General features: G+C 48.9%; 2 protein-coding genes across 3 annotated transcripts in view; one reads left to right on the top strand and one right to left on the bottom strand.

Moving 5' to 3' along the window:
- Positions 1–10,086: 10,086 nt before the first annotated feature.
- Positions 10,087–13,722, top strand: Slc7a4 (solute carrier family 7 member 4). Its single transcript, XM_031363285.1, is given in 6 exon segments — positions 10,087–10,239; positions 10,241–10,275; positions 10,710–11,717; positions 12,089–12,729; positions 13,006–13,114; positions 13,212–13,722. Coding segments are annotated over 6 exon segments (2,091 nt in total). The 5' UTR covers positions 10,087–10,117; the 3' UTR covers positions 13,388–13,722.
- Positions 13,723–14,717: 995 nt separating this feature from the next.
- The window catches only part of P2rx6 (purinergic receptor P2X 6), an 11,863-nt gene continuing 4,052 nt past the window's right edge, over positions 14,718–22,528 (bottom strand). The window contains exons 3-12 of one of the 2 annotated variants that reach the window (XM_031363286.1): positions 21,740–21,811; positions 19,213–19,288; positions 18,928–19,021; positions 18,774–18,854; positions 18,553–18,694; positions 18,359–18,468; positions 16,287–16,380; positions 16,140–16,205; positions 15,902–15,979; positions 14,718–15,786 (exon numbers count right to left, since the gene is read on the bottom strand). In XM_031363286.1, the coding sequence (XP_031219146.1) occupies positions 15,751–15,786; positions 15,902–15,979; positions 16,140–16,205; positions 16,287–16,380; positions 18,359–18,468; positions 18,553–18,694; positions 18,774–18,854; positions 18,928–19,021; positions 19,213–19,288; positions 21,740–21,811 (849 nt within the window). In that variant the 3' untranslated portion in view covers positions 14,718–15,750. The remainder of the gene's footprint in view (positions 15,787–15,901; positions 15,980–16,139; positions 16,206–16,286; positions 16,381–18,358; positions 18,469–18,552; positions 18,695–18,773; positions 18,855–18,927; positions 19,022–19,212; positions 19,289–21,739; positions 21,812–22,528) is intronic. The other variant, XM_031363288.1, reaches the window with a different exon arrangement.

Genomic DNA, 22,528 nt, shown 5'->3' with positions numbered 1-22,528 from the left:
GCCAAGGCTACATAGAGAAACCCTGCCTCAAAAAAAAAAAAAGGGTGGTAGATATAAGAACCCAAAAAAGTAGCCCAAAAAGTACACCTCTATTTACCCTTTTAACCTTATTGCTTCTCTCCCTCTTTTTAAAAGATTTATTTATTTTATGTATATGAATACATTGTAGCTGTCCTCAAACACACCAGAAGAGGACATCGAATCCCATTACAGATGTGAGTCACCATGTGGTTGCTGGGAATTGAACTTAGGACCTCTAGAAGAACAGTCAGTGCTCTTAACCACTGAGCCATCTCTCCAGCCCTTGTTTTTGTTTTTTTGTTTGTTTGTTTTTGTGGGTTTTTTTTTTGTTGTTGTTGTTTGGTTTTTTATTTTTTGTTTTTGAGACAGCATCTCACTATATATCCCTGGCCAGCTTGGAACTTGCTTAGATCAGGCTGGTCTTAAACTGAAATCTGCCTGCCTCTGCCTCCTGAGTGCTGGAATTAAAGGTGTGTCCCATCTTGCCTAGCCAGATTTAACCATCTAAATATTTGTATCTAAACAGAGAAGCAGGGGGCTTTACCAGAGGGCTTGAGTGCGCCAAATGCACCAAGTTAGGGAAGGACTCTGAGTCTAATGTTCCTACATCCAGGGTAAAGGGTTACTCAGGATACACACCATTAACAGTGTGGCATTCCTGACTGCCTCACTGTGCAGACGATTCTCTGTACTATGGAATCCACATGTGTTCTCACAACATAGAATGTAAAGAAGCTCCCATCTGCTCCTCCTGTCCCCCATCACTGAGACCTTTTATCTTTTCCTCTTTCCAACCAACAGTAAGTCACCTCTCTCTACAGCATCCCTTGTCTCTGTAGTTGGCCTTTGTGGAGAGGACAAATGAGCCTGTGGACAGTTGGAGTCCCTGCTTCCCTGGCCATGGACACAGATGTATGTAAGTGATGAGATTCATTAGTTTGTTTTGAAATAGGGAGCTATGCAGCTTCTGGCTGCCTAGATCTTGCTATGTAGGTCAAGACAAGAGGGTCAAGAGTTCAAGGCTTTGTTAAGTAAGCTACATTACTTAAGACCAGCCTGGGATACATGAGATCCTGTTTGGAAGAAAACCAAAAGACAAAACACCAAAAAACAGGAAACAGGGTTTCTTTCAAGATATCCTAAGGAGGGGCTAGAGAAATGGTTCAGTGGTTAAGAGCACTGACTGCTCTTCCGAAGGTTAGGAGTTCAAATCCCAGCAACCACATGGTGGCTCACAACCATCTGTAATGAGGTCTGATGCCCTCTTTTGGGGTATCTGAAGACAGCTACAGTGTACTTACATATAATAAATAAATACATCTTTTAAAAAAAAAGATATCCTAAGGAAGCAAGGTCCGTCTTGTTAACAAGGTACGTAAGACTGAGGTAATCAAGAGAAGGTCCCCAGAGAACTGGCATCTTGGAGCAAAGAGACACCTTGTGTCAGATTCCAGTGGGTTGTTGCTTTGGACTCCTCGATGGGGAACAGAACTTCCTCACTGGCCACAAAGCCAAGGCTTCAAGATCTGAAAGGAGCCAGAAGAATCTTATCATTTTTTCTTCCGGTAAACTACGCAAAATAGAGATAAGAAAAACACTGAGTGCAGGCTCCGGCCAGAGGATTATGAGCCATAAATACTCATAGCGACACTCACAAAACCGAGACTTCAAAGGGCTGATTGTTACAAGCGGCCATTTTAATCATCTCTCAATCAACAAGACAGAATCCAGCAGGGTTGACTTTGGCCTTCTTCTGACTCAGGCTCATTCTCTTAGGATCTTATCCCCAGAGAAAATGGGGGTCCCATCATCCTCACCAGAAAATGAAGGAGTGGGGAAGCCTTCCTTTCACCCTCTGAGGGTCACAGCCTGGCCTGAGACTTAAGTCAATATATAAGAAATTAATAGGAAAAAAGACATAATAAGACACCAATTTACATGAGGAATGCTTTCAAACAAATAAAGACCCCCAAGGGACAGCTACTTATTTAGTCCATTCGATAAAGAATAGGAATTTGTGAGGAAGCAACTGAATTATGTGGTGACTGCCTCTTTCTCCACCGTGGGATGTGGGTATCCAATTCAGATAGTCAAGGCTGTGGGGAAGTGCTTGTCTTTGTTTTTGAGACAATCGCATGTGTTTCAGGCTCCCCTGACATTCCATATGCTCACTATGTCGTCAAGGATAACCTTGAAGTTCTGATCCTCTTGGCTCCCACTCACACGTGCTGTGGCCATAGACATGCACTGCTCTGCCCAATTTATGCCGGGGATGAGGACTGATTCCCAAGGCCTCCTCTACACTAGGCAAGCACTCTACCAAAATCTCTCTTTGATCATCTTAAATTTCTTAAAATGTAGTGTGTGTGTGTGTGTGTGTGTGTGTGTGTGTGTGTGTGTGTTTCCTCAGAGGCCAGAAACAGGTGCCGGATCCTCTAGTTCTGGAATTACAGGTAGTTGTGGGCTTCCTGACATGAGTGCTAGGAACCAAACATGGTTCTTTGCAGGAACAGCAAGAGCTTTTAACCACTGGGTCATGTCTCCAGCCACTGGGCCATGTCTCCAGCCACTGGGTCATGTCTCCAGACACTGGGCCATGTCTCCAGCCACTGGGTCATGTCTCCAGCCACTGGGCCATGTCTCTAGACACTGGGCCATGTTTTTAGACACTGGGCCATGTCTCCAGCCACTGGACCATGCCTTCAGCCACTAGGCCATGTCCTCAGCCACTGGGCCATGCCTCCAGCCACTGGGCCATGCCTCCTGCTCCTTCTTTTAATGGTTTTTAACTTACGTTGTTTCACTTAGGAAGTAGAAGCAGGAAGATCAGGAGTTCTAGTCCATTTTCAGTTGTAAAGGAAGCATGAAGCCAGCCTTAATTGTTGAAGCTGTTTGTCCTTGGTGGGATGGGGGACTAGAGCATAGGGCCTCTCATATGCGGCCTTCTTTTCCCCTGTCGGACCTCCCTTTCCTTTCCTTTCCTTTCCTTTCCTTTCCTTTCCTTTCCTTTCCTTTCCTTCCCTTTCCTTTCCTTCTTCCCTTCCTCCCTTCCTCCCTCCTTGCCTCCCTTCTTCTCCTCCCCCTCTTTCTTTCTTCCTTTCATTCTTTCTTTTTTATTTTCTTTTTTGAGACAGGTTCTCACTATGTAGCCCTGATTGTTCTGGAACTCACTATGTAGACTGGGCCAGCCTCAAACTCACAGAGATCTGCCTGCCTCTGCCTCCTGCCTGAGTGCTGGTAGCAAAGGCATAGGATATACGCTAAGTCTTTATACTTTCTCAGTAGTGAGTGGCACAAAAGCCTTCTATTTTGATAGAAGTGACAAAACCCTTTCATAAATATTTATAAAAGCATTATTCATACTTTCTAAAACTTGGAATCCACCAAAGAAGGCAACCTTCCAGCAAATGACCAAATAGATGAATCATAAATACATATTATTAAGTCAGAAAAACTAAAAGACTCCATATTGTGTAATTATTTTTCTTTTAAAATTTTTTGTGTTGCCAGACAGCAGTGGCATATGCCTTTAATCACAGCACTCAGGAGGCAGAGGCAGGTGGATCTCTGAGTTCAAGAACAGCCTGGTCTACAGATCAAGTTCCAGGACAGCCAGGTCCACACAGAAAAACCCTTGTCAGGAAAAATTAAATAAAATAAGAATAGAATAGAATAGAATAGAATAGAATAGAATAGATTTTTGTGTAGGTGTTACTGTTGGAGTAGTGCATGTGCATGCAGTACCTGAGGAGGCCACGAGAGGGCAGTAGTTCCCCTGCAGCTGGAGCAACATGCCATTGTGCACCACCCACCTGGATACTGGGAACTGAACTGGAATCCTCTACAAAGGTAGTACACACTCCACACCACGAAGCAATCTCTCTGTCTCTAATATATATTTTCAACCACTTGATAGTCTAAGAAAGATAAGTTGCGTATAGCGCTGCCCACCTGTAATCCCACCCCTCAGAAGGCTGAGGCAAGAGAACATCCACTATGATGGGGCATGGTGGCTCCTATCTAAAACCCCTGGGCCTGGGTGGCTGAGACAGAAAGATGAGAAAAGGTTCGATCCTGTGATTTCCAGAGAGTGAGACCGTGTCTTCAGTAAACAAACAAAATCATCATCATCATCATCATCATCAAAGTGCTAAGAATGTAACTCGCATCAAAGTGCTAAGAATGTAACTCGGTGGTAGGTCATTTGCATGCCCTGGGCAGAGAGAAAGAGAGAAAGAGAGAGAGAGAGGGAGGGAGGGAGGGAGGGAGGGAGGGAGGGGGAGAGGGAGGGAGGGAGGGAGAAGGAAAGAAAGAAAGAGAGAGAGAGAGAGAGAGAGAGAGAACTAGTTATGAATATAATGAAAATGAGTGTTTCCCAGGGACTTTAGAGAGAAGCAGACTAGATGCGTAGAGAAGGGTTTAGGGCAGAAAGCCTTCTGTATGATGCTCTAGCTATGCATGCAAACACAATCTGCTGGAACTCCTGGGATGCACAGCAATGGGGGGGAACCCTAATATAAACCGTGGACTGGGGATGACAGTGTCCGTGGGGGTTATTGGTTGTAAGAAATGTGTCCTTTCTGGTGCCTATATCAACAGTAAGAAAAGGCTATGTACTTGGGAGCAGGGCGTTTTGGGAACTTACTGTTCTTTCTGTCCAATATTGCTGTGAACTTAAAATTTCTCTCATAATTAAAGTCTATTCTAAAAACCAACTGATCCTAAGTCTAAGGATTGAATCCTGAGATTTTTTTGAGGCAGGGTTTCTCTGAGCAGCTCTGGTTGTCCTAAAACTCACTATGTAGACCAGGCTGGCCTCAAACTCTGAGATCCACCGGCCTCTGCCTCCCTCCTCCTGGGATTAAAGTCATACATATACTGCCAGGTCCAGGCTGATTTCTAGATTTTTAATTCTAGTCAGTTAAAGTCTATGCCTATACATATGCTAATACTCATGCTAATTATTGTGACTTTGAAGTCAGTTTAAAAATCAGGAACTTAGGGGCTGGAGTGGCTAAGAACACGAAGTGCTTTCAGAGGACCCAGGTTTGGTTCCTAGCACCAGCACGGTGACTCGTGGCCATCCGTCACTCCAGTTCCAGAAGATCCAAGGCCCTCTGCTGTCCTCAGCAGACATGCATGTGTGGACATACATATATACATGCAGGCAAGACACTCATACACATAAACATAAAATATATAACTCTTTCTAAAAATAAAATGAAAATTGGGAACTGAGTCCAGGTGTGGTGGTGTTTACCTTTAATTCCAGCACTCAGAATGCAGGCAGATCACCTGAGTTTGAGGCCAATCCCTCCTATATAACAAGTACCAGGCTAACCAGGGCTAAACTGTGAGAGCCTGTCTCTAAATAAATAAATAAATAACAGAAACTGGAGGTGCAGAGATGGCTTGCGGTTAAGAGAACTTGCTGCTTTTGCAGGGGTCCTAGATCCAGTTCCCAGCACCTGAATGGCAACTCACAACCACCTGAGATAGGCAAATTGTCGTGCCTTCAAGGCCAGCCTGGTCTATGTTTCATGTCAGCCTGGACTACAGAGTGAGATTCTGTTTACAACCCCTTCCCCCATACACATATCAAACAAGAAAAAAAGAAGAAAGGAAGATGGGAAAGAAAAGAAAAAGGGAGAAAAAGACAGGAAGGAAGGAAGGAAATAAGAAGAAATTGTTTTCTGTTTTTTGTGCTGGGATCAAACCCAAGGCCTTGTTTGTGTTAGGCAAGCATTCTACCACTGAGCTACATTATCTGACTCACAGAAATGAGGAATTGTGCCGGGCAGTGGTGGTGCATGCCTTTAATCCCAGCACTTGGGAGGCAGAGGCAGGCAGATTTCTGAGTTTGAGGCCAGCCTGGTCTACAGAGTGAGTACCAGGACAGCCAGGGCTACCCTGTCTCAAAAAACCAAAAAAAAAAAAAAAAAAAAAAAAAAAAAAAAAAAAAAAAAAAAAAGAAATGAGAAATTGTGAATTCTCCAATTCTGTTATTTTCCAAGAGTGTTCTGTCTATTCTGTGTCCCTTGTCACTTTATATTAACTTTAGCATCTTCCTGACAATTTTTGCAAGCTAGATGGTTCAGGCTTTATGAGAACTGCACTGAGTATGCATAGCAATCTGGGGTGTTGCGCCTTAGCAATGCAAATCTTGCAGCTTGGCTGCCGATGCAGCTCGAGAACCATGCAGGAGATCCTGGGTTTGATCCCTAGCATCACTAAAAAGGAAAAGTTCCACTCCAGGCTACAAGGTCATTGTATAGGATGACCTTGAACTCCTACTCCTCCTACCTTTACCTCCCAAGTGCTGGATTGCAAGTGTGTACAACCACATGTACTTGGCCTTCACAAGGTGGAGGCAAAAGCTGACTTCACAAAGTTGTCTAGCCTTCGTATGCATGCCACAACATGTGCATGTGTTCACACACGTGCACACACAATGAATACATTAGAGTATATCCTAAGGGTCTTGTTTTATGTTTTATGAACAGAATTGTTTCTCTAATTCCAGTCTATGTTAGTACATTATTAGTGTATAGAAATACAATTTATTGTTGTGTATTAATCTTTGCTGAACTTATAAGTTCTAATGCATTTTTTTAAATTTTGTTTTTGTTTTTTGAAATAGGGTTTCTTTATGTAGAGCTCTGCCTGTCCTGGAACTCACTTTGTAGACTCGGAGATCTGCCTGTCTCTGCCTCCAGAATGCTGGACTAAAGGTGTGTACCACCACGCCCGGCTCTACAGCTTTTTCTGAAATTATAGTTTCCTTGGGTCTTTATATTCATAAGGATAGTTTTATTTCTTTCTCTTCCAGGCTTCTTTTACTGATTTCTTTTCACCTCCTTGCCTTGCCTGGAGCTACCACTGTAGCCTTAGGACAAGTGTGGTTATGAATGTCCTTATGCCATCATTAACCTTAGGCAAGGACATTCAGTCTTCTGACATTTACTACAGTAGCTATGGATTTTTTTATACATGGTTAAAGACTTAGTCTTAGCTACTATTCTGTTGCTGTGAAAAACATCATGACCAAGGCAATACAAGGTCTCTTGTATTACAAAAGAGAACACTTCACTGGTGGCCAGCTTACAGGTTCAAAGGAAACATGGTGGTATGCATGGTGCTGGAACACTAGCTGAGAGCTACATTCTGATGCACCGGCAGAGAGCTGGAGCCTAAGCTTTTGAAACCCTCAGTCCCCACAGAGACATAACTTCAACAAGGCCACACCTCCTGAACCTTTTAATCAGTCTCAAATAGTGCCTCTACCTGGTGACAAAGCATTCAAGTATATAAACAGGGGGTGAGGGGAACATTCTCATTCAAACCAATACCAAGCTCGTTGAATATTTTTCCTGTGTCAACTGAGATGGTTTTGTGAGTTTGATTATTTATTTTATTAGTATGGTATATTACACAGATTGCTTTTTATATATCAAGTCAACTTTGCATTCTTGGGACAGATCATGTGCGTGTGTGGGTTTAATTTGTTAGCATTTTTGTCTTTTGAAAAATGTTTAGGGCTAGAGAGATTGCTCAGTGGTTAGAGATTGCTCAGTGGTTAGAGATTGCTCAGTGGTTAGAGATTGCTCAGCAGTCGCTCCTCCAGAAAACCTGCCTTTGATTCCCAGTACTCACCCGGCAACTCACACTGTCCGTAACTCCTGCCTCTGGGAATTCAGTACCCTAATACAGACATACATGCAGACAAAACACCAACGTGCATAAAATAAAAATACATAAACTAGGGTCTGGAGAGATGCCTCAGTGGTTAAGAGTAGATGTTGCTCTTGTATAGGACCCAAGTTCAGTTCCCAGCACCCACACCAGGTGCTACAACTGCCTGTAACTCCAGCTCCAGGGGATCAGATGTCCTCTTATGGCATGTGTGGGCACTGTATTCTCTTGTACATGTCTCTTGCCCACACATATACACATAATTAAAATAAATAAATACAAATAAAATCTTAAAAATGACTTATTAGTTAGTGTGTGTGCAAGTATGTATGTGTGTGTGTGTGTGTGTGTGTGTGTGTGCATACGCATGCACATGCCACAGAACACATGTAGAGGTCAGAGGACAACTTACTGCAGTCAATTCTCTTTCCATCATGCTTAGAGAATGGAACTCAAATGTTCATGGTTGGCAGCAAGTGTCTGCCTGCTGAGCTGTCTCTCTGGCCCTGATTTGCTAGTGAGGAGTCCTGAATCTGCCCAAATATGGGCTATCATTGGCTGGGAGCTCTGTTTCTCGTGTGCTGTCTTTGTCCTTTTTGTGTCAGGTACCCCAGGCCTTTCAGAATCAGTGGGAAATGCTTCTTCCTCTGTCTTCCCTGGTGCTATCTCTTCACAGCATCTTTAAAAGGCTGCTCCGCATCATGGCCTTGCTCACTGAGGTCCAGCACTTGCTCAGCCTCGTAACTAGAATGTAGAACCTTAGCACCAAATGCTAATTGTACGCTGGTGCCTATGGTGGGGGTGAGGTTCGCAATACAGAACCGCCCAGGTCTCTTGGTCTGCTTGCTTTGTTTTCCCAGGCTTTTGTGGAAGTGTCTCATGATGAGGAGCACTGGCTTGGTTAAGTCCAGGAAGTGAGGGTGAGGAGATGGGGTAGTGCCCTAAACAGTAGCAGTACCTTCAGATGATGTCTGCTATCAGGAGGTCACAGTGTTCCAAGTGTCCTTGTATATCTGGAATGTTATCCAACCACTTTGTCCTCATCTGAGCAAGTCATGCAGACTGCATCTTAAGATTCTGGTAATCACCCATAAACTTGAACATTCATGTGCATGAATTTTATAGATTTTTAGTAGTATATTTATATCACTCTATCATCGTCATATATAATCAAGTATATATTAAAGAGTTGTATGTTTATTTTATTACATATACATACTAATTACATTAGATATGTATTGTAGATTAAATATATAAAGTTCTGGGAGAAATGTGCCTGCCTTGGTTTTACCCGATTTGGCTTCGCTGGGCTATTGTCTCGCCGTCAACAAGTCAACACCTCATCACATATGTATTGCCACACATACATATATGAGAACTACATATACATACTTGTACATGATCTTCAATCTTTTGATCCTCCAAGTGCCAGGATTTCAGTCATAGGTCACCCTGCCCAGCTGCCATCTTTGTTTTCAATCTGAGAAGAACAGAAAGAAAAGGACTTCTCAGAGCTAAGCATAAGTGGACTCTGGAGATTTTATGCTGGAGCTGACCCAGGCACCCTGATGGTGGGAACGCTGGTGAGAAGTACAGAGTGCTGGTGGCTATCACGAGTCGCTGGAGTCCCTTAAGAATGTCCAAGTCTTGTCAAGTGCTCTGAGGCTGTCACTGACATTTGGGGGACTATAGGGCACTCCTGCTGTAGAGTTGCAAGCTGTCTTCTGATGCCGGCTACTGTCTTTTTATGGGACACTACCAGACAGACAATAGCTTTGTAAATTCTTCCAATTCACAGAACACATCTGGAAGGCTGCTCTCTCTTGCCTATTGTGCAAGGTGCTTATTGTCACTCCACTGAGGTTTAGAGATTGCCAAGGTTACTCTGCCAGACCCCTGTCTTCATCTCACTGTGCTGTACATTTGCAGACCCCGTGGTGGGGACCTGGACGTTTTCCAGTTGTAGTTGTGTTGGAGTGTGTGTGAGGGGGAGATCAAGAAAAGTAACTGCTGTGGGGGCGGTATCAGGCTTGGCGCTACCCCCAACCTAGACCCAGAGAAGGGGCTCAGCAGGTGGTCGAGCTGACTTCCTCACCAAGGGAGGTGGATAAAATGTGGAGTAAGCCCTAGGACCCTGGTCAGCTCTGGACGTTGGAAGTTTACTCGCTTAGAGGGTTATTCTGATATGTGACGCGGTGCGGGGACCCTGTACAGAACCCGACAAGGGATCATCTCATCTGAGTTGTGAGGCTCGGGTTTATCTGGCGCCTGGCAGCAAGGGGCGGATCCTGCACGCAGGCGTTGTAAACTAGCGGGGCAGGCGCAGTGCGCACGGTGGCAGCGACGACGGCGACAGCAGGTGGGTCGCAGCGGGTCTGGAGGGACCGCTGCTGCGGGAATGTAAATGCAAGAGAAGGCTTGGGTGTCTAGGGGCCCAGGGACTTGGCGGAGGCAGCTAGCCTCAGCAGCCGTAGCTGCGGAGCATATGCCGATGGGAGGTGCACCACAGCTTTCACATCCGGGACTCCCGGGGCCCTTGCAGCCCTGGCCTCCTGGCCTCAGGTGAGCTGATCCTCCAACCTGGCAGAAGAGGGGATGATCGCTTTTCTCTGAGGCCGAGTGTCCCTTTGGCCACGTTCCGGGCTGCAGGAGCCGCTCCTGTTCCGGGTCCTGACAACCTGGCCGTGCTCCAGGGAAGCCTCCCATTTCTTCTTGCTCACGGTGCAGCCTGTTCCAAGCCTATTCTTAAACGACCTCCCACTCACCCACAGAACCACCTACCTGGTTCGCAGGTCCGTTGCAGGTCTGCTCCTCCCTGAAGGACCTCCGTGCTTTCTATCCCTCTGCCCACAGTCCCTGACACGCGTCCCATTCAAGCCTTCTAAAGTAGGTCCACGGTGCAGCCGTCCTGGCCTCCTAAGGAGAGGAGGCGAGGACTGGGGTGGGCTATGAAGGAATGGAGGATAGCTGGTTATTCCTGCTGTCTATCCCAGTAGGTTCCAGAAGCTGGCTCAGTGTTACCATGGCCCGGGGACTGCCCAGTACTGCCCGTTTGGCACGCCTCTGCCAGAAACTGAACCGTCTAAAACCACTGGAAGAGTCTAGCATGGAGACATCACTGCGGCGCTGCCTGTCCACACTGGACTTGACCCTACTGGGTGTGGGTGGCATGGTGGGATCTGGGCTCTATGTGCTCACAGGCACAGTGGCTAAGGAAATGGCAGGCCCTGCTGTGCTCTTGTCCTTTTTGGTGGCCGCAGTAGCCTCCCTGCTGGCGGCCCTATGCTATGCAGAGTTTGGAGCCCGTGTGCCCCGCACTGGCTCAGCATACCTGTTCACCTACGTGTCCATGGGGGAAATATGGGCATTCCTCATAGGCTGGAATGTGCTTCTGGAATACCTCATTGGAGGTGCCGCTGTGGCCCGTGCCTGGAGTGGCTATTTGGATGCCATCTTTAACCACAGAATTCGCAACTTCACAGAGTCTCACATGGGTGTCTGGCAGATGCCCTTCCTAGCCCACTATCCAGATTTTCTGGCTGCTGGCATTTTACTTGTGGCTTCTGCCTTTGTCTCCTGTGGAGCCCGAGTCTCCTCCTGGCTTAACCACACATTCTCAGCCATCAGTCTGATCGTGATCCTCTTCATCATTGTCCTGGGCTTCATCCTGGCCCGTCCTTACAACTGGAGCGCAGAAGAAGGTGGTTTCGCACCCTTCGGCTTCTCTGGCATCCTGGCTGGCACAGCCACCTGTTTCTATGCCTTTGTGGGCTTCGATGTCATTGCTGCCTCCAGTGAGGAGGCCAAAAACCCACGGTGGGCAGTGCCCATGGCCATTGCCATCTCCCTTGGCCTGGCAGCCGGTGCCTATATTCTGGTCTCCACTGTATTAACCCTCATGGTACCTTGGCACAGCCTGGACCCTGACTCGGCACTTGCTGACGCTTTCTACAGGCGGGGCTACCGCTGGGCTGGCTTCATTGTAGCAGTTGGCTCTATTTGTGGTAAGGGACCCTTCTGGGCAGGGTGGGAAGGGACAAGGTAGAGGGCCCTGCCCCAAATCACTCAAAATACTTCTATCCATGCCCCAGCTTTACTACTTGTATAATGAGTTCAGGAAAACCCAGGCTTGTTGGCAGACCCTCTCCCCACAAATTGTGCACAGAATATCAGTCTGGGAGCACATGCTTACAGGTCCTTTCCAGGCAGACTTCAAGCTCTCAAATGGTTCATTAATTGGCCTGAACGGAAGTGCCCCAGTCCTAGGTGGGAGGCGAGAAGCCAATACCCTCAGTACACATTGTATCTGTGAGCCTAGCAGTGGCCCCCTCTGAGCTTATCTGCTACACTGACTGCTCCCTATGCTCTGCTGCAGCCATGAACACAGTCCTGCTCAGCAACCTCTTCTCCCTGCCGCGCATTGTCTACGCCATGGCCGCTGATGGGCTCTTCTTCCAGGTGTTTGCCCGCGTACACCCCCGGACACAGGTGCCTGTGGTAGGAATCCTGGTGTTTGGGGTCCTCATGGCTCTCCTGGCACTGCTGCTGGACCTTGAGGCATTGGTCCAGTTCCTATCCATTGGCACCCTGCTGGCCTATACCTTTGTAGCCACCAGCATCATTGTGCTGCGTTTCCAGAAAGCTTCTCCACCCAGCTCCCCTTGCCTAGCCAGCCCTGGCCCCACAGCTAAGAAGTATGACTCCTTCTCGGACCACATACAGCTAGTGGATGCTGCACAGACCTCAATGTCTGAGCCTGGGCAGCTGCGGCCAGCCCTGAAGCCCTTCCTGGGCTTCCTGGATGGATGCAGCCCTGGAACTGCTGTGGCCTGGGCGCTTGGCATCTTGGTAGCCTCAGCCATCTCTCTGGCGTGTGTGCTGGTCTTCGGGAACTCGGACCTGCACCTCCCACAGTGGGGCTATGTCTTGCTGCTGGTCATCAGTGGTGCTGTCTTTCTGTCCAGCCTTCTGGTCCTGGGGGCTCACCAGCAGCAAAAGAAGCAAGACACTTTCCAGGTACACCCCCCCACACACCCCATGCCTCACCGATACTGTCCCTTCTCGGTCCTCCTTGTTCCCTCTGCCCAGCCTCTTAGGCTACCTGAGAATGCACATGGGCTCATGGGGCTGGGGAGAGCTAGGTTTGTCCATTCTTTCTTGCTCCAGCTTCCTGCGTGGTGTGGGAGCCAGGTCTCCAGAGATGAGGAAGGGTTCTGTGGAATTTCCACAGTCAGGCCCTGGACTGGCATATGCATCCTATGGCCAAGCTCAGACTCACCCTTGTCCCCTCAGATCCCTTTGGTGCCCCTGACTCCAGCCCTCAGCATCCTTCTCAACATTTGCCTCATGCTGAAGCTAAGCTACCTGACCTGGCTGCGCTTCATCTTCTGGCTGCTGGTCGGTGAGTGGGGCCTGGGCTTGGACCCAAGTCTATGACAATGGGAAGATCAAAGAGTGGGGTTGGGACCTGCCCCTCACGCTCTTGCCCACTCCTGCAGGACTTGTCGTGTATTTTGGCTATGGCATCTGGCACAGCAAGGAGAACCTGAGGGAACCATTGGAGTTGACTACTGCACACTACGTGGTCTTTCCCAGCGGCAGTCTGGAGGAAACTGTGCAAGCTGTGCAGCCCGCTAGCCAGTCACCAGCCCAGGAGTCAGGTTGTACTGAGTAGCTGGCCGCGGAGGCTGGCTCATGGAGGTCCCCACATCCCCGACATCCAGAGTCCAGAAGAATTGGCAGCTGCCTACTCAAGGAAGCTTAGGTTTGAAGCCTGCCCAGACTGGGCTGGGAGCGTTCTCAGAGCCTCAACAGAGGAACGGAGTCTTCAGTTATCGTGGAAGAGGCTGTGGCTAGTGGCTGGTGTGGACTTGTTGCCCACTGTCTTCCTGTTTATGATTAAACTCTGGATACCTGGGAAGATGGGGCAGAGTGGGTAGGGAAGCAGCTTCAGCCCCTGAGACCCAGAATAATAACTAATCAGCTAGTGTTGTGACCAGCTGTCATGTACGCTGTGGTATTCTTCATAGCACTGAGTTCTCACCTGCCTGGAGAGCCAAGCGATTGTCCCTAGTCCACAGCAGAGACACAGAAGGCCTGCCAGAGTCTCTCTGAGAAGGAAAGTGTCATGCGTGATGTGAAGAGGGGCATGTGACAAGGCAGGAACAGATTTCTGACATGTTCTCAGCAAGCGTGTGTGTGTGTGTGTGTGTGTGTGTGTGTGTATGTATGCATGTGTGCACAGATGTATGTTCACATGTGAGTGTGCGAGTATGTGTGTGTGTGTGTGTGTGTGTGTGTGTGTGTGTGCACGTGTGCATGTGGTACTTGAGACAGGAGCCAGGGCCTTGAGATTGTCAGACAAGCATTCCACTACTGACATATAGCCCCCCAGACCCCTGACATGTTCTCTAGCAGGGAATATATATCGCAACCTGGACTCAAAATAGCTAATTCAAAAAGACATGGGGTGTCAGCATCTTTTCATTGTCCTGGGCTCCCAGGGCTCAAAACATGTGCCCAAGGTCTGCCTAGGGACATTGATATGCACTGAACAAGCACATGCCCCCAAGACACTCTCCCCAGCACATTCCTGCACGCCATCCTTGCGGTACACACTCTGTACAGACTGAGTTGACCAATGTTTCTAAACTCAGGCTTCTGGCCACATCTCAGTCTCTTATTGTCTCTGTCTACCCTGGAAATGTCTTCAGATGGAGCCCTTGGGTTCTCTGCTACCTAGTAATCTCCAGGGCAGCACTGTCCCTGGGAGGTGGGCTTGGATTAGTACACGAGTGCACTCTTGGGTATGCATGGATGCATGGGTACTTGGGGCAGCATCCATACTTCCAGACTAGGAGGTGGCTGTACGGCTACAGTTCAGAGAGGGAGAAAGCCCTAGGTCTACTCTGAGCCTCCCCCTGGGGTCCCCATGGCTGGGCTCTGTCTGAGGTAGCCACCTCCTTTTTCTCCTTCTTCCCTTTAAGAACTACACAGAAAGCTGCTTGCTTTGGCAAACTTTACTTCAGAAATAATATCAGGGTTCTTTGGACACCCCCCCCCCGGGGACTATTGTGTCCACATGAATCACCTCCAGGAGCTATGCCTTCCCACCCTAGCCCTTTGCAGGCCACAGTCCCCAGAGCTGAGTGGCAGCCAGGAACTCCAAAGGTGTTGTGGAGGCTGTGAAAGCCTGGAGATCTCAGCTGTTTTCACCTCAGCCTTGCTATCCTCTCGGTGACCACACACGCACAACAAAACTGCCTCTTTACTTCCCAGATGCACGCTTCCTAAACTGTGCCCCACACTTGGACCAAGAAAGTTTCTGCAGCTCATCCTTGCCATCCTTTCTATGGGCTCTGGTACATGGGGAACGTCTCACTGAAGGAAGAATAAAGGCCTCCCGTGGTTATAGATCCAGAACCAACCGGCCCTAAGGAACCTCAGTGTGCTTCATGGAGATCATACCCCAAAACTAGGGCACTCTGGCTGGGGCCAGAGTTAGGGCTCTGGCAGGCAGGTGCTTCAGAGTAGGTTGAGGTTGCCAGGACTGACTGGATGGCAGTAAATCCTAGACATGCAACTTCTCTCACCTTAGGCTTCTGAGAAACCTGGTAACCAGCACCAGGTCGGGGACTGGGGCTCGAGTTGGATGGCAGAGTCCCCCCGGCAGATGTACGTAAAGTTCCAAGGATACCAGCCACATTACCACGCCACTCCTCACCCCCTCTGGCTGGACCTAGGAGAGAGTCTCCGTGCGGAGTCTGGTGGAATTACCCCAACCCCTTCTCCAATCCTACTAAAGCTTTGTCCTCCATGTTCCCAAGCCAGAACCCTCCTCCTTCCCAAGCCCTAAACTTTAACTAGCAGGGAGAGGATGTAAGCCTCGGGAATGAACAGGCCAGTGGATGACAGCCATCCGGACAGGCCACCGGTGCGTGGATGCCTGGACCCCAGCAGCAGCAGACGTGGGGCAGGTGCGAACCAGTCCTAGGACACTTGGGCAGCAGGGTTAGCAGGTGAGGAAGCTGACTCGGTCTATGCACTGTTGGGAGTGGCCTTTGGGGCTCTCGCCTACAAAATCAACAGATTAGGAATCAAGCTAACATTTCTCCCCCAAAGTGTGACAGAACCCAGTGTTCAGGCAGAGTGACCTCAGCTCTGGGACACAAGCAGACCCACAACTCACCTCTTCATATTTGGTCTTCCAGTAGAAACCGGCTTCTCTATCCACGTACAGTAGCAGCAGGTCACAGAGGAAGGTGACCTGGAAGAGGCAGGACCTATCATGTTCCAGAGTTCTCAACTTGCCCTCCTTACACCAGCCAAGCCCCTACCCAGGAAACAATATGCAGCTCCAGCAGGCACCGGCAAGCCCTGGCTGGTGGTGACTGCAGCCAAAGAGAACCTTAGGCGATTAAACTCACCATGCCCAGCCAAGCTGCTCCTGTGCCCACTGTGATGGCCGTAGGGATGATCGCAAACTTCCCTGCCTGAGAGACCTGGGATGAACCTCTCGGACTGTGACTGTCTTCCCAAACCTCCACAAATCTTTCCCCTGGTCTGAACTTTACCTGCCCAGTGACAAGAATGTCAAAACGGATCCCATAGAGCTTGAGAAGGCTCCGGGCCTCCACGTCTGAGGCTGCCCACCAGTGATTGGCTGTCCTGGGGATAGCAGAGAAGATTCCAGTTTGCCTGCTGCATTCCAGGCTAGCTTATCCATAGACTCTACGTGGTTCTGAGTGCTAAGGCTCCACATAGGTTTTGTTTGTTTGTTTGGTTGGTTGGTTTTGGTTTTTCCAGACAGGGCTTCTCTGTGTAGCCCTGGCTGTCCTGGAACTCACTCTGTAGACCATGCTGGCCTCGAACTCAGAAATCTGCCTGCCTCTGCCTCCCAAGTGCTGGGATTAAAGGCATGCGCCACCACTGCCCTGCTCCACATAGGTTTTAAGGACAGCGGAGGCAAGTCAGAACCTGAGCAGGGCCTGACTGGAGGGAGAGCCCTGCTTCTGAGAGTCAGAGAGAGGCATGAAGCATGCTGGGATAGATCCTGGCAGCATGGGTCTGACAGAAGGAAGGCGGGGTAGCTGTGAGGGCTGGCGGAACTCTGAGGCAAGGACACCCTACAGCACAGAACCAGGGAAGAAAGCGATGCGGGTGCTGATGCAGGTACTGATGCAGGTAGGTGCTGATGCAGGTGCTGTGGTGGCCTTCAGTAAAGGCAACCCAGCAGAGAGGTGCCAGCAAGGGCCTGAAGGCAGAGCCACCTGCAGAAGGTTGTATAAGGTGGGGAGCCAAGCACAGTGAGTCACCACCATTAGACCTATGGCCACCTGTGCACACCTGCTACTATGCATAATAAAATGATATTACATGGCAGGAGGAGCCCAAGAATCTCTTGGAAAACTAAAAGATATGACAATATTTGTAATTTAAGATCTCTGGGAGCTTCTGGGATCAGAAAATAAAAAATTCAGGAACACTAATAACACAGTGGGGGAAATATAAAATGTTAGATTTAATCTACCAATAGCCTTTTCCTACTTCCTTCTCTCTCCTCTCGCCTCTGTCCTCCCCTCCCTCCCTTTCTTCCTTCTTCCTCCCTCCCTTCCCTCCTCCTCCTGTCCTTCACCAGGTTGCCTCAGACTAGCTACAAAGCTAAGGATGACTCTGAGCTTCTACTCCTTCTCTGCCTCCTGCGGGCAGGGATTAGGAATCACAAGCATGTACTATGACCACCTACCCAATGTCCAGAGTTGTCTGTGACAATGGGACCATGGTGGAAGCATTCCTTGACAGTACTGGGAAGGGTGAGCACCCACTATCTAATATTTACTCTCAAATAGTTTTGAGGCCACAGGTTCAATCCCCAGTGCTGCCAGGGAAAGAAAGAAAAGGCAACACTAGCAAACCAGGTATGGTGGTTTGACTAGGAAAGGCCCCCGTAGACTCATGTATGTGAAAGCTTGGCCCACAAGGACTGGCACTATTTATTAAGAGGTGTGGCCTTGCTGGAGTGGGTGTAGCCTTGTTGGATGAAGTATGGCACTGTGGAGGTGGGGTTTTGAGGTCTCCTGTCTTCAAGCTATGCCCAGTGTAGAACACAGTCTCCGTCTACTGCCTTTAGATCAAGATGTAGAACTCTCGACTCGTCCAGTACCATGTCTGCCCGCACTCCACCATGCTTCCTTCCATGATGATAATAGACAAAATCTCTGAAACTGCAAGCCAGCCCCAGTGAAGTGTTTCCTTTATAAGAGTTGCCATTGTCATTATGTCCCTTCACAGCAATGAAGAAACCAGGTCAGAAGTATATGAATATTTGTTTTACTTAGTCTGAATTATTTTCACAGAATTTTTTGGGGAAATTTTTAAGATAAAGTCCCATAGGAAAATTAAAAATGAAAAGGTCTTTGCTCTGGGGAAACAGGGTCATCTGGGAGAGGCCATGAAAAGATCTGCAGGTGGGGAGCAGGCAAGTGAGGTGGAGCCTAGGGGTTGGGAACAGTCCAGGATCCTGGTACACACAGCAGAAACCCTGAGTCGGAGCTGGGTGTGCTCTGTTCTGGTGGTCCCACGGAAATAGGTGGAGGGGGCACTGAAGCAGGAACAGCAGCCAGCACATGCGCAGTTACGGCCATACCTGAAGTTGTACCCCCTCTCCTGCAGCTGGAAGGAGTACTGGGGACAGCAATCAGAGCCTTTCACATCCAGGTTGCAATCCCAGTGAACGTTGATGCCCACAGCACCGCCCTGTACACGACACATCCTGTTACACTGGTGTATGGTCCTGGGAGCCTACCCCTGAGCTGCAGGACTCTGCCCCAAATAACTTACCAGCAATGCCAGGTCCTCAAAGTCCCCTCCAGCCATGGCCACAAGGTCCCCAATGCGGAACACTGGGCAGTACGGACTGGAGAGTGGATCATAAAGACAATGCTTGAAATAGGTGTTGTCCCAGGTATCTAAAGCATTGGTTCTAGAAAGGACATTGATAATGATCAGGTGACTCAAGAGGCATGAAGGATCTAGGCTCGGCCAAGACCTGCCCAAGCTACCTGGAGAAGTTGAACTTCCTGAAGGTTACAGTATTTTTGATGAAGAGTGTGAAGTTCTTGGCCTGAGCTAGCAGGGGTTTCCTGAAAATAGATAGCATACTGGCATCATTTTGCTTATCCTGGAACCCTGCCCTGGGAGAGAGAAGAGACTTACCTGGGCACAGCACCGCTCTCCACTGGGCACCAACTCCAGATCTCACAGGTCCTGTGGGTTCCATTGAACAACACACACTGACCAGTTTTTATGCCTTGAAAACACAAAATGAGCTCCAAGCCCTCTGATCTCCACAGATCCTGAGGAGGTCCCGGGGTATGAGCTTGTTGGCAGAGTGGGATGATGCACAGACAAGCTCAGCGGGGCCCTCATTTGGGGATCCCCAGTATTCCCTCTCCTCCCCTCATTCTAGCAGAGGCATGCGAGGTCCAAGCCCATAGTTACCATGGCTGTATGTCCCCGTCTCCCCTTCGGGACAGTCTTCATCAGCCCAGCAGTTAGACAGAGGAACAGAAGGATGCTGAGGTAGGTAAGAGAGACCCTAGTCACCAACAGCACAGAGGACGCCTCCTCTTTGTGACTCAGCATCACAGACTGCAAAGACAAGAGCCCCAGCTTCCTCCCGGGCAGCCTGGCTCTGGAAGCATAGGGAAGGTACAAACTACAACCTAGGAGGGAAGAGCCATCAGCAACATGGTGAAATGGTGGTACAGGGCTGTTTGCCTAGATCAGAGCACTGACCTCCTGACAGTTCTGTTCCTCATAGGTCACTGAGGTCCAGCTCTTCTGTCCAGCTGGGATAACAGAGCAGGGGTGGGGTGCTAAAGTACCACCGAAGGAAAAACTGGTGACACTCAGTATGTGGTAGGTGTAGCTATCAAAGAGCAGGACCTAAGGCCATAGGGACCTATGCAGGATGGAAAACCCCCTTCCCTCCAGGGCCAGTCTTTTCTGCCAAACATGGACATTGTGTCTACAGAAGGCCAAAGAGTCATGTGGGGGGCACTACAAAGGAAAGGTAGGTGAGCTTCCTGGGGGTCCCTGACCTAAGAGAGGAAGCAGCCTTGAGCTTCAGGACCCTGATGGGGGTTTAGTTCGTAGGGAACTCCAGGAAGACCACAATACCACGGAAGCAAGAATACCTGAGGGATTGAAAATTCAGAAGGAGACTTAGGACTTTTGTGAAGGATGGGCTAGGACCCAAGGTCAGAGGACAGCTACCTTCTCTGTTCTGCTGTCCCAAGTCTCCAAGTCCTTCAGACTCCTCTCAGACTTTGTGATAAGAGGTGGGTGCCTCTACCCAGCAGCCTGAAAGATGAGAGGCTGAGGGGCTCTCCCATGCACTCATTCTGGCTACCTTCTGCTCATACACCAAGCCCAGCTTCTTAGCCAAACTCAGAGGGTCCAAGAGATCTTGGGCTGTCCTTTCCATAACCTAGCCCAGAGCTATGCTCCAGCCACGCTGAGCAGCAGGAACGTATCCTGAAACACCTCATTCCCTTAAACATGGCCTCTGCCCATGAGGCTCTTTCGGCCTAGGCATCCTGCTGCAGCCACACTGATCCCTATCACCAGCTTAAATCCTTTAAGATAGTCCATGCACTTCCCTGAGTCTCCACACTGCGGCCTCTGCCCTGTATGAGCATCATGGAAGCTGCTGCCTTAGCTGGACAGTACCTGCTACATGAGGTACAGGCGGTTGGAGCTCTGCCAGCCCAGCACAGGCCCTATCTTAGATGCTGTGCTGGGGAGGGGGAGTGTCAAGAGAGGTCTGCAGAGGGATATGACACTTGGAATTCTTGAGCATTTGCTTGGAGGAACCAGGGCACCAATCTTCCAAGAAGAGCCGGCAAGAACTCTGGTTATTCTCAGGAAACCTGGTCATCAGGTCTGGTGAGCAACTGTCCATTACTAGAAGCTTATAAGAACAATCAGGAGCCTCAGACAGGGAAAGAGGAAGGACCATGTGCTTTCTAAGAAGTTGACGTGTAGGTTTGGTGACATTTTAGAGCTGTCTACATGCTGAACCTGGAATCGATGTGTTCTAAGCATCTAGAGGTGTGAATATGGTCTAGGTTCCCTGAGGGAGAATCATCCTTTGTACACATATGCCACCTCCTTTGTGGATAAGGCGTCAACCACGGACATGTGACAGCCCCTGAAACTGTAATGTGATCAAATACCAGAGCCTGGAGTTCTGTTGAGCAGAGGCTGGCCTTGAATGTGGTGCACATAATATGGGATGGATCTTAACTGTTCACATAGAAGCCTTGGTTGGTGAGAGCTAATGTGCTCTTTGAAAGATTGTCTGGAATATTCTCAGACAAGGGGGAAAGGTGAGATTGGGAGTGGGCATGTGGATGCCCCCATGGCTGCATCAGAATCTAAGAATCGGGGAGAAGGTTCGAACAGGAGAACAGTTGGGCTGAAAAACATCCAGAGATCATATATTACCGGAAGGCAAAAGCAAAGTGTGCCAGCTTGTCCCCCAGATGGTATCAGACTCTAGATACACTAATAAAAACTGGCAAAGAGGAGAGGTGATCTTCCAGCCTGCCTCTTGCCATTAGTGCTCAGATGAGTGTGTGCCTGACTGTAACTCAGAGGCAGGACCAACATGGAAAAGACACTGGACATTTCAATGACACTGTCCCACTCAGAGGTCTGGTGTTGTAAAGGTTGGAGACCCCAAGGGGTATCCTCATATACTATGCCTGTAACCCATACTTGAGGTACCCTTGGACAAGTGATTGGACATGTGTAGCCCTAATCACCTGTTTAATGGGAATTAAAGTATTCCTGGTGCACAGTGGATGTAAAGACTCAGTGAAATGACTTCTAGAAAAGTGTAGTCCTTTGCCTGGGATAGATATACCAAGCTGGGACTGAGCTTTGAGGCATGTTTGAAGGAGAAAGGGGACAGGGCTGATGAGAGAAATGGGGGTATGTTAGAAACTCTGGACAAGCTTACCTCTGGGCATCTGCCCTGGACTTGAGCTGGTGTCACGAGGAAGTTGGTTACCAGGAAGAACACGTTCTCTCCCTAGAAGGCAAGGCTGGAGGTTGGTCTCAGCTGAGGGGCTAGACACTGACAGCCTGATTTGTTTGTTTTTTTTTTTGTTGTTGTTGTTGTTGCTTTCAGTGCTGGGAATGGAACTCAGGATCTCAGACATGCACCCTCTGAGGTAGAGCCCAGCCTGGGTAGCCTGGATTTTGTGGGAAGTTTTTGGCCCCATCTAGTTGCCAACTCTGTCCTGCAGAAAGTGGTGTCCAGCAAGGCAGGTGAAGCTGGCTAGGTTTATGGCCTCTCCTGAGCTCAGAGAATGTCATGCCTCTATCCGTATCCATACAAGTCTCATTTCAAATTCTCATGCACTCAACCCAAAGTAGGGACAGAGGGAGTCTGCTGATCACAGGCGGAACAGCACTGGTGTGTGTGTGTGTGTGTGTGTGTGTGTGTGTGTGAGAGAGAGAGAGAGAGAGAGAGAGAGAGAGAGAGAGAGAGAGAGAGAGAAGAGAGAGCACTGGTGTGTGTGTGTGTGAGAGAGAGAGAAAGGGCACTGGTGTGTGAGAGGAGAATGAGAGAGAGACAGCACTGGTGTGTATGTGTGTGTAAGAGAGAGAGCGAGCACTGATGTGTGTGTGTGAGAGAGAGCACTGGTGTGTGTGAGAGAGAGAAAAAGAGAGAGAATGAGAGAGAGACAGCACTGGTGTGTGTGAGAAAGAGAGAGAAAGAGAGCGAGCACTGATGTGTGTGTGT

Source organism: Mastomys coucha, unplaced genomic scaffold (genome assembly GCF_008632895.1).
Source record: "Mastomys coucha isolate ucsf_1 unplaced genomic scaffold, UCSF_Mcou_1 pScaffold12, whole genome shotgun sequence".
Classification (NCBI taxonomy): Eukaryota; Metazoa; Chordata; class Mammalia; order Rodentia; family Muridae; genus Mastomys; species Mastomys coucha.
Note: the sequence above shows the minus strand (reverse complement) of the source record. Positions and strands in the feature narration are given on the sequence as shown.